This window comes from Dendrobates tinctorius, unplaced genomic scaffold, assembly GCF_039654945.1.
Source record: "Dendrobates tinctorius isolate UK_male_01 unplaced genomic scaffold, ASM3965494v1 ptg000147l, whole genome shotgun sequence".
Lineage (NCBI taxonomy): Eukaryota > Metazoa > Chordata > Amphibia > Anura > Dendrobatidae > Dendrobates > Dendrobates tinctorius.
The window spans coordinates 24,746,147-24,758,680 of record NW_027361814.1 but is presented as its reverse complement, the minus strand read 5'-3'; the positions used below and the strand labels follow the sequence as shown (position 1 = coordinate 24,758,680).

The window sequence follows — 12,534 nt, the reverse complement described above, 5'->3', positions numbered from 1 at the left end:
CCTCAGTTGACCCCCCCGACCTCTCAGCTCTCCACCAACACAGACGTACCAAAGCCCTCACCAAGTCAGGCTTCGAGGCCGCAGGCTCGGCCCTCTGCAGCGACATGGGTGGCCAAGTCAGTTTTGGCCTAGGCAAAAACACCTCTGCAAGGTATCCAGTCAAACACTCGAAAAAAACCACGATAAAAAAATCCCAAAGAGAATTGGTTAAATATGCAAAAGAAAGTTACTTTATTAAATACATCAGGATATTTTACAAGCAAGGGGGACAGAAGTCAAAGCCAAATTGTACATATAGGGAAAATAGGGCGCACTCAAGTGGGAGAAAAGGGATGTAATATTATATACAGTTAGGGCCATATATATTTGGACAGACAACATTTTTCTAATTTTGGTTCTAGACATTACCACAATGAATTTTAAACAAAACAATTCAGATGCAGTTGAAGTTCAGACTTTCAGCTTTCATTTGAGGGTATCCACGTTAAAATTAGATGAAGGGTTTAGGAGTTTCAGCTCCTTAACATGTGCCACCCTGTTTTTAAAGGGACCAAAAGTAATTGGACAATTGACTCCAAGGCCATCTCATGGACATCCCTTCGTTATGTCATTCTCAATTAAGCAGTAAAAAGGCCTGGAGTTGATTTGACGTGTGGTGCTTGCATTTGGAAGGTTTTGCCATGAAGGAAACATGCGGTGAAAGGAGCTCTCCATGCAGGTGAGACAAGCCATCCTTAAACTGCAAAAACAGAAAAAACCCATCCGAGAAATTGCTACATTAGGAGTGGCAAAATCTACAGTTTGGTACATCCTGAAAAAGAAAGCACTGGTGAACTCAAAGCAAAAAGACCTGGGCACCCACAGAAGACAACAGTGGTGGATGATCGCAGAATAGTCTCCATGCTCCATTGTGAAGAGAAACCCCTTCACAACAGCCAACCAAGTGAACAACACTCTCCAGGAGGTAGGCGTATCAATATCCAAATCTACCATAAAGAGAAGACTGCATGAAAGTAAATAGAGGGTTCACTGCACGGTGCAAGCCACTCATAAGCATCAAGAATAAAAAGGCTTGACTGGACTTGCTAAAAAAAAAAAAAAAAAAAAAATCTAAAAAAGCCAGCACAGTTCTGGAAGAACATTCTTTGGACAGATGAAACCAAGACCAACCTCTACCAGAATGATGGAAAGAGAAAAGTATGGCGAAGGCGTGGTACAGCTCATGATCCAAAGCATACCACATCATCTGTAAAACACGGCGGAGGCAGTGTGATGGCTTGGGCACGCATGGCTGCCAGTGGCACTGGGTCACTAGTGTTTATTGATGTGACAGGACAGAAGCAGCCAAATTAATTCTGAGGTATTCAGAGCCATACTGTGTGCTCAGATCCAGCCAAATGCAGCCAAACTGATTGGCTTTATGTTTTGGGTCATTGTCCATCTGTAGTATGAAACGACGACCAAAGCAACTCAGGAGTTTATTAAAGCAAAGAAGTGGAATATTCTTGAATGGCCAAGTCAGTCACCTGGTCTCAACCCAATTGAGCATGCATTTCACTTGTTAAAGACTAAACTTCAGACAGAAAGTCACACAAACAGCAACTGAAAACCACTGCAGTGAAGGCCTGGCACAGCATCAAAAAGGAGGAAACAGCATCTGGTGATGTCCATGAGTTCAAGACTTCAGGCAGTCTTTGCCAACAAAGGGTTTTCAACCAAGTACTAGAAATGAACATTTTATTTACAATTATTTAATCTGTCCAATTACTTTTGGTCCCTTTAAAAACAGGGTGGCACATGTTAAGGAGCTGAAACTCCTAAACCCTTCATCCAATTTTAATGTGGATATCCTCAAATGAAAGCTGGAAGTCTGAACTTCAACTGCATCTGAATTGTTTAGTTTAAAATTCATTGTGGTAATGTCTAGAACCAAAATTAGAAAAATGCTGTCTGTCCAAATATATATGGACCTAACTGTATGTGTGTATATATATATATATATATATATATATATATATATATATATATATATATATATATACACACATATACATACATACATACATACATATACATATATATATATATATACACATACACACACACATATATATACACACACACACTGCTCAAAAAATAAAGGGAACACTTAAACAGAATATAACTCCAAGTAAATCAAACTTCTGTTAAATCAAACTGTCCACTTAGGAAGCAACACTGTTTGACAATCAATTTCACATGCTGTTGTGCAAATGGAATAGAGAACAGATGGAAATTATTGGCAATTATCAAGACACCCTTAATAAAAGGAGTGGTTCTGCAGGTGGGGACCACAGACCACATCTCACTACCAAACCTTTCTGGCTGATGTTTTAGTCACTTTTGAATGTTGGTTGTGCTTTCACACTCGTGGTAGCATGAGACGGACTCTACAACCCACACAAGTGGCTCAGGTAGTGCAGCTCATCCAGGATGGCACATCAATGCGAACTGTGGCAAGGTGGTTTGCTGTGTCAGCGTAGTGTCCAGAGGCGCTACCAGGAGACATGCCAGTACACCAGGAGACGTGGAGGGGGGGCAACAACCCAGCAGCAGGACTGCTACCTCCACCTTTGTGCAAGGAGGAACAGGAGGAGCACTGCCAGAACTCTGCAAAATGACCTCCAGAAGGCCACAAATGTGCAAGTGTCTGCACAAACGGTTAGAAACCGACTCCATGAGGATGGTCCGAGTGCCCAACTTCCACAGATGGGGGTTGTGCTCACTCCCTCAGAGGTCTCCAGTCCTCAAGAACCACCAACAGATCATGTTTTCAGGATGTCCTTTGTATTGCATAGGTGATGGAATTAATGCTTGAGTAGGTGATGAAATCACCACGTGTGCAATACTAACGACATCCTGAAAACTTGACCTGTTGGTGGGTCTTGAAGGTCGGAGTTGAGAAACACCGTCTTAGGAGATTCCCAGTCCAGACCAGTCTAGCCTGTCAAGAGATGAAGAAGCCTTCCTTCAAGCCAGCCCCCACGAGCCCACCTTACAAGCAGGGATCCAACAGATTTTCCTCGGCATGACTGCTTCCACCTGAGAAGCCTCTCAGGGTGGGCGGGGGGGGGGGGGGGTCACCTTTATTTCTGGAACGAGTGGCTCTCCATGATGGACAACGCCTGGGTCCGAGACTTCATCTCCGACGGTTACAAAATGGAACTTTCTACTCTCCCTCATTTTTTGTGTTTACGAGTCCTGCCCACCAACCTCCGCCAGAATGCTTTTCGGGTTTTTATTCAAAATTTTTTGTGGTTCCAAAGAAGGATAGCTCCATTCGCCCCATCTGGAGCTCAGGCAACTGAATATTCAACTACGCCACTTCAGAATGGAGTCCCTTTGGTCTGTGATCGCTTCCATGGAACTTCTAGTGCTCAATGGACATTCAAGATGCCTACCTACACATTCCCATATTCCCTCCTCTACAGAGATTTCTTCAGTTCGAAATACAGCAATACCAGTTTCAATTCACGGCGCTCATGTTTGACCTAATAACAGAACCCAGAATCTTTACGAAAATAATGGCAATGGTCATTCTACTGAGCAGAGGCACTCTAGACCCCTAGACATTTTCATCAAGGCTGCGTCTTCCTCAGCATGTCACGAGAGTCTACACTTCACCCTACACACACTCCCTTGTCTAGGCAAGATCATCAACATCCAAAGTCATTTCTCATCCTGTTCCAAAGTATTGTTTTTCTGAGAATGCTGTTCGACACCCCACAATCAAGAGTTATTCTGCCCAGAGAGAAGCACTCTATTCTAACATGCCAGATTGACTCCCCCAGAGGAACATCTCCTCTGGCTCTGTATGAGTGTACTAGAGAGGATGGTTTGAGCGAACGGACTTGCTTCCACTGACTCATGGGACTGGTCGACTCGCTCCCTGGATCGACTGATCACTTTCCTCCCGAATAAGGAAGTCACTAGAATGGTGAACTTTCGCTCCCGTTGTCCATAGCGGAAGATCTCTTCTACCACCACGTTGGAAGATAGTGACAATGTATGCCAGTCTACTCTGTTGGGGAGCAGTTTTTCAGAATTTTGAAGTCAGTGCCAATTTACCGCTGAGGAATAGTCTCTTTTCATCAACATTCTGGAACTCGAGGCAATCTTTCTCTCTCTCCTTCACTGGCAGAATCTCCTCAACCATCCAATGAGTCAAAATCCACAACACCATGGCAGTGTGATACGAAAAACCACCAAGGAAGAACCCCAAGTAGCGCAAAGGGATGTGGATTCTGTTATGGGCCGAGCATAATGTACCAATGTTCTCAGCAGTATACATTCCAGGAATGGACAACTGGGCTGTCTGTTCTCTCAGGCAAAAAGGTCTGGCTACCAGCGAGTGGTCCCTGAATCCGTTGATCTTCCACAAGATTTGTCTGACGTCAACCTGATGGCATCCAGACTGAACCACAGGGTTCCTCAGTTCGTCTCCAGATCAATGCCCTGGTTATTTTTTGGTCCCAATTCTCCCTCCCTACTGATCCTCAAGGTGGTCAAGAAGATCAAGGCAGAGGCACTGCCTGTCGTCATAGCTCCAGACTGGCCCAGAAGACCCTGGAACGCAGAAGTAATCGACCTCTTTGCAGACACTTTGTGGACTCTCTTGTACCTCGCAGACCTCCTCTCATAGGGTCCTCTCTTCCACCAGAATTCTTGTTCAATTTAACATGGCTTTTGAAGCCATGGTTCTGAAATACGCCGGCTTCTTCAATCAGGTTGTTTAGATTATGATCATGGCTAGGAAGACTTTTCTTTCTTTCCCACCGTACAAGGAAAGCATTTTTTCGTTGGTGCGAAACTTGCCAGATCTCCCTGATGATCTTTCATCTGTCATCCATTTTGTCTTTCCTACAGTCGGGCGAGGAATCTGGCTTGTCTCAAAATCTCTCAAAGGGCAGGTGTTTGCACTTTCCTAACTCTTTCAAAAGAATCTAGGATTTCGCCTACAGATTAAGACAGTCCTGGAAGTAGTCGCGCACTTCAGTCCACCCTACCGGCCTCCATGAGAACCTTAGGAAGCCAATCTAGTGCTCAAGGTTCTTTAATAGTCATCATTCAAACCTCTGAGAATTTCCCTTACCCTTTTTCCTGGAAAGTTGCTTTCTTGGATGTCATCACTTCTATCAGAGTATTTTCCGAATTCGCAGCCCTCTCATCGTTCTACCATAACAAAGTAGGGTTACGTCCGATCCTATGCTTTCTTCCTAAGGTGGTTTCTCAATTTCACCTCAATGAGGACATTGTTCTTCCTTCTTTTTGTCCGTTCCCTTCTCATCCTTGAGTGCAGTCTGTAAACAAGCTGCACCTGGTAAGAGCCCTCTGTCTCTACCCATCAGACATACAGACTTCCTGTTCACAATTCCCGAAGGTAATCGAAAAGGCTTGGCTACTTCCAAGTTTACCATGGCCCACTGGGTTTGTTCTGTCATTCTGGAAGCCTACCGATTAGGGGACAGAGAACGCATGCACTTAGGGTAGCCACGCGCTCCACCCACAGAGTGGGGGGGGGGGGGGGGGTCTCCTGGGCCATCCATCAGCAAGCATTGGCCTCACAGATTTGCAAGGCTGCTACGTGGTCTTCTATTCATGCCTTTGCCAAGTTCTACAGGGTTCACACCTACGCTTCGTCGAATGCAAACATCCATAGAAAGTTCCTGCAAGCCACAGTGCACAGAGCTCTGACTTGAGGGTACTACTCTTTTACCCACCCTTGGGACTGCTTTTGGACATCCCACGGTTACCTGTGTCCCCCAATGAAGCGATAGAGAAAAGAAGACGACTTGGGATACCTACTCTAAAATCTTTCTGGGAGCCTTCATTGCGGGACAGCACGTGCCCTTGTTTATTGTTGGTTCAGGTTATGATTGTTGCATTATTGTTGCTCCTCCTACTGCTTTTTCACTTACTGATTAGCTTTGTGCCAGTAGGTGGTATATACAGCTAGGAGCTACGGTACCTTTTTTGCATAGTGTCAGCTTCCTAGAGGCAACAGCATACTCCAAATAGAGGCTCTGAGAAAGATTTTACAGCAGGTACCCAAATTCTTCATTTTAAAATTCTCTGGAGATGGGAGGAGCTAAAGTCAGACAGACATTCTGCTGCAAGTTCTCCTGAAAGCAGTTAGTTTGCTATATAATTTTATAAGCACCAACTGTCATCATTCTCACTAATGGCAAAATCTGTGTACACCAAACAGTTTTTTACCAGGTAAAATAGAAAGTGGCGAAGTTCTCTAATAGATATATAACAATGTCTCATTCACGTGTAAAGATTTATTGGATGAATTGAAGATGAGTGTTACTCTTTAAGACTTATTGCAAAGTTGATTACATTTTTTCATTTTAAATGCATTGGGATAAACTTACTTGCACTGCTGAACCTGAGGATATGTTAAGAGAGAGGAAAGGAGGGTCATGATACTGTTGGTAGAAGCTGTTAAGTCATCTAACTCCAGAAGAGCATCCCATAAAGTGCTAAGAATGAAGGGAACCTAAAACATAGAAGTACACATTACCCATTTTCTGTATACATCAGCATACATGTAACAAGATTGGAAATGTACATATTGCCTGCAGGATTTCAGGGCAATGAGATCTTAAATTTTCAGCCATGAACAATGAAGAGGCGAAACCACCAATACAAACCTGCTTGAACTGTATCTTCACTAGACTGTCTACAACAGGCACTAAAGACGCTGCCGCTACAGCTCTCACATCATCATCAAGGTCTTGAAGACCCTCAATTATTGCTGGTAGTGCTTTAGGTAATAAAGTCTTAATTAAATCCTGCAAAGCAACCACAATGAAATTTCAGGTCATTTAAAAGGTAATGGAGAGCAAAAACAAGGCACAAAAATCATGAAAATTTCCAAAAGAAGAAAATAAAAAAAAAAAAAAAAAAAAAAAAATTCACGCAACACACAAAGGATCAACCTCTGGTAATAGCTGGACATTACCTGACGAATAGCAAGGGCATACTTTATACCCAGAAGGCCCCCGTGTCTAACTTCCCACTGTTCTTGGGTCAGTAAGCGCAATAGGACTTTGACTGTATTGTGAACTCCACTTTCATTCATGTGTTTTAGGACTACTCCCAGCGTCTGAGCACACGTTTCTCGAACAGGAGCAACCACCTAAGAGTTTTAAAAAAAAATAAAAAGTGTAAGAAAGAAAGGCTTTAAATGCAACAGAAATGTGTGTGCAGACCATATCTGAAAGTTGAACACAGAACTGAAACTGGGGGCTTGTCACGGAGGAAAATCCACACCAAAATAATGTAGCTTTTGTTGAAGATTTTAGTGCAGAAAGTGTGGGTTTGCAGATTGCACCCACATGCAGGGTGAGAAAGCGCAGTACAAATGTGCATGTTCTGGCCCCAAAAATCCAAGCTGTGGGTCAATATCTGAGGCGTGTGGATGGGATTTAGATGAAATCTCATCCACAATGCTGGTTCAGGATTATGTTGCCGAAAATCTGTGGGAACAAACCCATGTAGAGCAAAATCGAGGCACAACTTTTAGGTGTGTTTCTTAAATGTAATACAGAACTACAAATATAAATATAATTTTCTGCGAGAGCTGCCAAGTTGGAGGCACACTTCTATATACTGTGGGGCAATGAAAGTGTCAGAAAAGACAAAAGGACTGTGTAAAAACCCCGTGTTTTAAGACCAAGGGGGCGGCAAGCAGAGCTTTAAAGGGAATCTGTCAGCAGTTTTTAGAACTGTCTCATCAAGCTCCATGCTGTTTGCTTGCAATGACTGTTTTAGCAACAGGAGCTTATCATTGCTGGACTAAAGTAGCAGTGCCTCCTGGTCCACATGCCCACTCCTTTGATGGGCACCTCACTGTCAATTGGCATTGTATATACATAGCATATTGAGGGTGGGTGCAGCTTCCTCAGCTCTGCTGCAGTGCTAAATCTAAACACTGATTGCGTCATTAAGGGTATGTGCACACTATCAGTAAACGCTGCAGATTGGATGCTGCGTATTTGTGCAGCGTCCAGCTGTTACAGCATAATGGACGGGATTTCAAGAAATCCCACGCCCACTATGCGTGCACAGATGAACACGCGGCACCGCACGTCAACTTCTCTTGGGGAAACGCGAGTCTTCGCAAGAGAAGTTTCACCCATACAATGTACTGGGAGCTGTAAATCCACACGGTTCAGTGAACACATGCAGATTCACCTACGTTCAATAGACTGCAGCGCTTTGGACGCAGCGGACATGTGCTGAGTCCAAAGTGCAGCCAATTAATGATCGTCTGCACATACCCTTATACTGTAATCCTGGATAAAACACCTTTGACTCTTGCTCTTTTACTGCTGCAGAAGTGGTCAGACAGTAAATTAACACTCATAATATTGATGAAGCTTTCATTAGTGGTCAAAATGCAAAAAAAAAAAATATGAAACCTTTCTAAAACTTTTGATTTAATCAATTTTGGACGATACAAAACACAGCCCGCTAAACAAGACTTATCTGTAATCGGCTTACTTCATCGGAGACAAAATCCCCAAAGCGGTCTAGAGCAAAGACACACAGAAGACGGATAGCAACATCTTCAAGCCATTCTTGATGTTGTTGTTCCATCTGCAAGAAATAGAAAAAAACATGAAATCCTCAACTTCATTTACTTCTAAGAAACAATTAAAATATATGAGCCTTAGCACTTTACCTCTTCACATGTACTGTGGGCAATCTTGCCGCCACTTCTGCCGTGGGCTTTGAGTATTTCCCTGAGACCAGTGCCTGCACCATGACGGACCTGAAGATACAATTAAAAATTTAGAAATTAAGAGGGGAAAAAAAAACGAAAACATTGCTCAAAATCCCTGACAATTTTTCACATCACCAAGAAATACAACTCACCTCCCAAGACGGATTAAACAGCTCATTACAAAGCTCGTCACAGAAGCTCTCCAGAGGCCACTCACTTGACTAAGAAAGATCAAAAGTCTTAATGTTACATTTTTCAAATATACGCAGGCATCAGCTGCAAAGATTACTCTTTTAGAGGAATGGGTAGAAAATAAAAATATCTAATCTAGAAATACATCTTGATAACATCTGCAGGAAATGCAGTTACTCAAACCGCTCAGAAGCCACACTAAAGCATCCACACATTAAAAATGCCTCAATCTGCTTTGCTCTGCAAAAGTCAAAGATGCAAAGAAATTTGCTAGAAAATTATGCGAAGGTACTGTACAGAAAGGTTTCAATTCAATGCTGAGAATGAATGATGAAGAAAAAAAAAAAAAGAAGATCAAGACAGTTTTTTTTACTGGAGAACATTAGAAAAAAATTGTAAACAAGCAAAAAGGAAAGATAGACTGAAATCAAAGAAAAAAAAAAAAAAAAAAATAATAATAATAATAATAATAATAATAATAATAATAATAATAATAATAATAATAATAATAATAATAATAATAATAATAATATAGGACCATTTCAAGCTTGAGTTTTTTTTAATTGACCACTCCAGCATATTTTAATAGGCTAGTCTTGAGGCGACAGCCCTTTAAACTGTTAAGCTGTGTCTTTCCAAAGACCAGCGCACAATTAAATGTACACGGCAGATTATCACAATTCCATTTTTAGCAAAAAGAACAAGATAAAGGAACACAAACCTCAAATAAAGAAGTGTTGTCGGGGACATTGTCAATCAACACCTTGGTCTCTGTAGCAGGCTGGGGGATAACAACATTGGTCACTTTCCTTCTCTTTTCTTCCGGCTCCCCATCTGTACTGTCACTGCTAAAAGTGTAATAAAAGAAAAAACGCACGACATTTAAGTGAAATGGTAAAACCCATTTAACCTACAGAAAAAAAAAACAACTCACCTCTTTTCATTGGTGTCCGTCACGTCCCGGGATCTCTGCTTAGCAATCAACTTTGCTATTCGCTTTGCTTTATTTTTCTGCCTGTTACTCATCCCTGGAAGAAACTCTGCGTCGATAAATTCTGCTGCTTGAAGGGTCTGTACAACAAAAACATAAGACATTTTGCAAGGCTCGATAATCACGTGTATATGTAGAAATTATTTGCCATGTTAAAAGCCACAAAACTTTTACCTACAGGTTTATTTACAATTGCGTTGGTCGGTAAGTAGTCTAAATCTTCATCATTAAATAGCTCTTCAGTATTCATGCCTATGGCAGCGCCCATGTCAAGTCCCAGCTTTCTCTGCAACAATTTCCTTTGGCGCGCTATCCTTTCCTTGGGGTCCACATCTCCTATAGGAGAAAAATATAGCATTATTTCTAGTAGAAGAAACTCAAACCTGCCAAAAAGATACAATATCTGCAGCAGTAAACATTGGGTCTATATCTTAAATTAGGTTTTTTGTTTAGAAGGCCAATAGAAGACCATGGAAAGAGAGAAGAGGGCAAAAAAAGAAAAAAGGAGTTCAAACTGCCCCCCAATCCACTGTCCTCCCAGCAACCCTGCCACCTCTTGGGCTTTAACATTTTGCAGAGCCTAGTAAATTCAAGAAGGAGCCCAGGATACCAGCAACAGAAGTAAAGAATGCCCTGGAGCGGAGAACAGTTTGCCAGACCAGGGCAAAGGGAAGGTTTCTGCTCAACTCTACTTTTAAAGAGGACCATTCAATAAAAATATTTGATAAACTGGACACAGGATTCATTGATTCATTGGTGGTAGCAGAGTGAATTTTTTTTAAATCATTTCTCCTTAATTGAGATATTAGCAATCAAAACAGTTACATTTTTTGGCACTTCATGAGTTAAGCCGTAATGGTTATCCGATAGCTTTGACTGGGTGTTTGTACTTCTCCATGTATGATGCTGATCAATCAACAGGGAGCACCACTTAGCAGAAAGAACATAGCTTGGAGCAGGTTTCTGTGTGTGCAGCTCTCATCTGCTGACCTAAACTTCTGCCAGATGACTCACCTCTCAGATAAGTTCATCAGTCACTGTGAGGGAAGGCTATGGGAAGTACAGAGCTTAGCTGTGTCACATTACAAACAACCCTCCTATCCTAGCACAGTTAGTTCTGCTGTACTGACGCTCCCCCACATTGATCTCACACCTCCAGTCAAAAATGTTTTTTTCTACTCACTGTAAAATCTTTCTTGGAGCCATTCAGGTAACTATGGGTGTATGCTGCTGTCTCTAGGAGGCTGACACTAGGCAAAAAAAAAAAAAAAAAAAAAAAAAAAAAAAAAAAAAAAAAAAAAGGCTCTTCCTCAGCAGTATACACCCATTGACAGACACAAAGTACCTCTGTTAGTGTTAATGCAGTAGGAGAAGCAACCAAAATTCCAACATATGTACCAACCCAACCACAAAGGCACAATAGCAGAACAAACCGTAAGGGAGGGTGCCGTGTCCCCCAATAAAAAGCTTTAAGAAATATTTTACAGTGAGTACCAAAAATCCCTTTTATCTTTTCATTGGGGGACACCACTAACCATGGGACCAAGGGTGGGAACAGAAAGAAAGCAAAGAAAAAAAAAACAGGACTTGGGTCGGCCTGTACGTAACCAAGTTGCGACTTAACAAATCTGCCCAGGATGCCCCCACCGCCCGAGTGGAGTGAGCCTTTAGCCCCGGAGGAGACCACGGGATTACTAGAGCATCGAAACCAATGGCTAGCGGATGCCGGGACCTGGCTATGTACTGAGGAACCTTGTGGTTCATCCAAGACGCCATCAGGTCGATGTCCAGAGTGCCCCATCTCTGGCATATCTGGTTGAAAACAGCGGGGTTGAGAGGCCACTCGCTGAATGAGACACCCTGACGACTCAAAAATCGGCTGCTTAATTTTCCACGGCTGATATAGCGGGAACGCGACGTTCCGCCCATCGCAGAATCCTTGTTACCTCTACCATAACCTGTTTGCTACAAGTCCCGCCTTGATGGATTATGTTGTCCAACAGTTTGCAGAGCGGCTGGCTTGCGAGGAGGGTCTGGCAGCAGCGAGGGGCAAAGAAAGTTGCTCTGATCTCCAGGAGATTGATGGAAAGGGTGGCTTCTTGAATGTTCCAGCGACCCTGCGCTGTGTGATGAAGAAAGACTGCTCCTCAACCAAGGAGAACTGGAGTCTGTGGTGATGACCTGCCACCGGAGAGAAAGGAAGGACTTCCCGTGCAGGACTGCATCACCTTGAGAGGCAGAAGCACAGGCCGGTCCAGGGAGATGGTCCTCTTGTCCAAAGCCGACAAGAGGGCCTGCTGAAGAGCACAGGTATGGAACGGGGCAAAAGGCACGGCATCCATGGCGGCAATCATCTTCCGAGGAACTCATGCAGGAGCGTAGTGGGAAAGGAGCGGGTGGCTTTAGAGTCAGATCCCCTAGCAGAGGGAAAAACAACCACTTTCACCTGTGAAAGGAAGACACAGGCTTGGGCCATGTCGAACCTCATGCCCAGAAACATCAGGTGCTGTGCTGGGGTCAGGGAGAGCTTCTCTGTTGACAATCCAGCTGAGAGGGATCAGAGTGTCCAAAGTGATCT

The 12,534-nt window shown here is 43.1% G+C and overlaps 1 protein-coding gene across 2 annotated transcripts in view; it reads right to left on the bottom strand.

Moving 5' to 3' along the window:
- Positions 1–536: 536 nt before the first annotated feature.
- Positions 537–12,534, bottom strand: part of LOC141049784 (TATA-binding protein-associated factor 172-like) — a 66,966-nt gene continuing 54,968 nt past the window's right edge. Inside the window, exons 5-14 of one of the 2 annotated variants that reach the window (XM_073546548.1) lie at positions 10,135–10,292; positions 9,900–10,036; positions 9,687–9,813; positions 8,926–8,994; positions 8,732–8,821; positions 8,551–8,646; positions 7,007–7,183; positions 6,696–6,836; positions 6,417–6,541; positions 537–739 (exon numbers count right to left, since the gene is read on the bottom strand). In XM_073546548.1, the coding sequence (XP_073402649.1) occupies positions 586–739; positions 6,417–6,541; positions 6,696–6,836; positions 7,007–7,183; positions 8,551–8,646; positions 8,732–8,821; positions 8,926–8,994; positions 9,687–9,813; positions 9,900–10,036; positions 10,135–10,292 (1,274 nt within the window). In that variant the 3' untranslated portion in view covers positions 537–585. The remainder of the gene's footprint in view (positions 740–6,416; positions 6,542–6,695; positions 6,837–7,006; positions 7,184–8,550; positions 8,647–8,731; positions 8,822–8,925; positions 8,995–9,686; positions 9,814–9,899; positions 10,037–10,134; positions 10,293–12,534) is intronic. The other variant, XM_073546549.1, reaches the window with a different exon arrangement.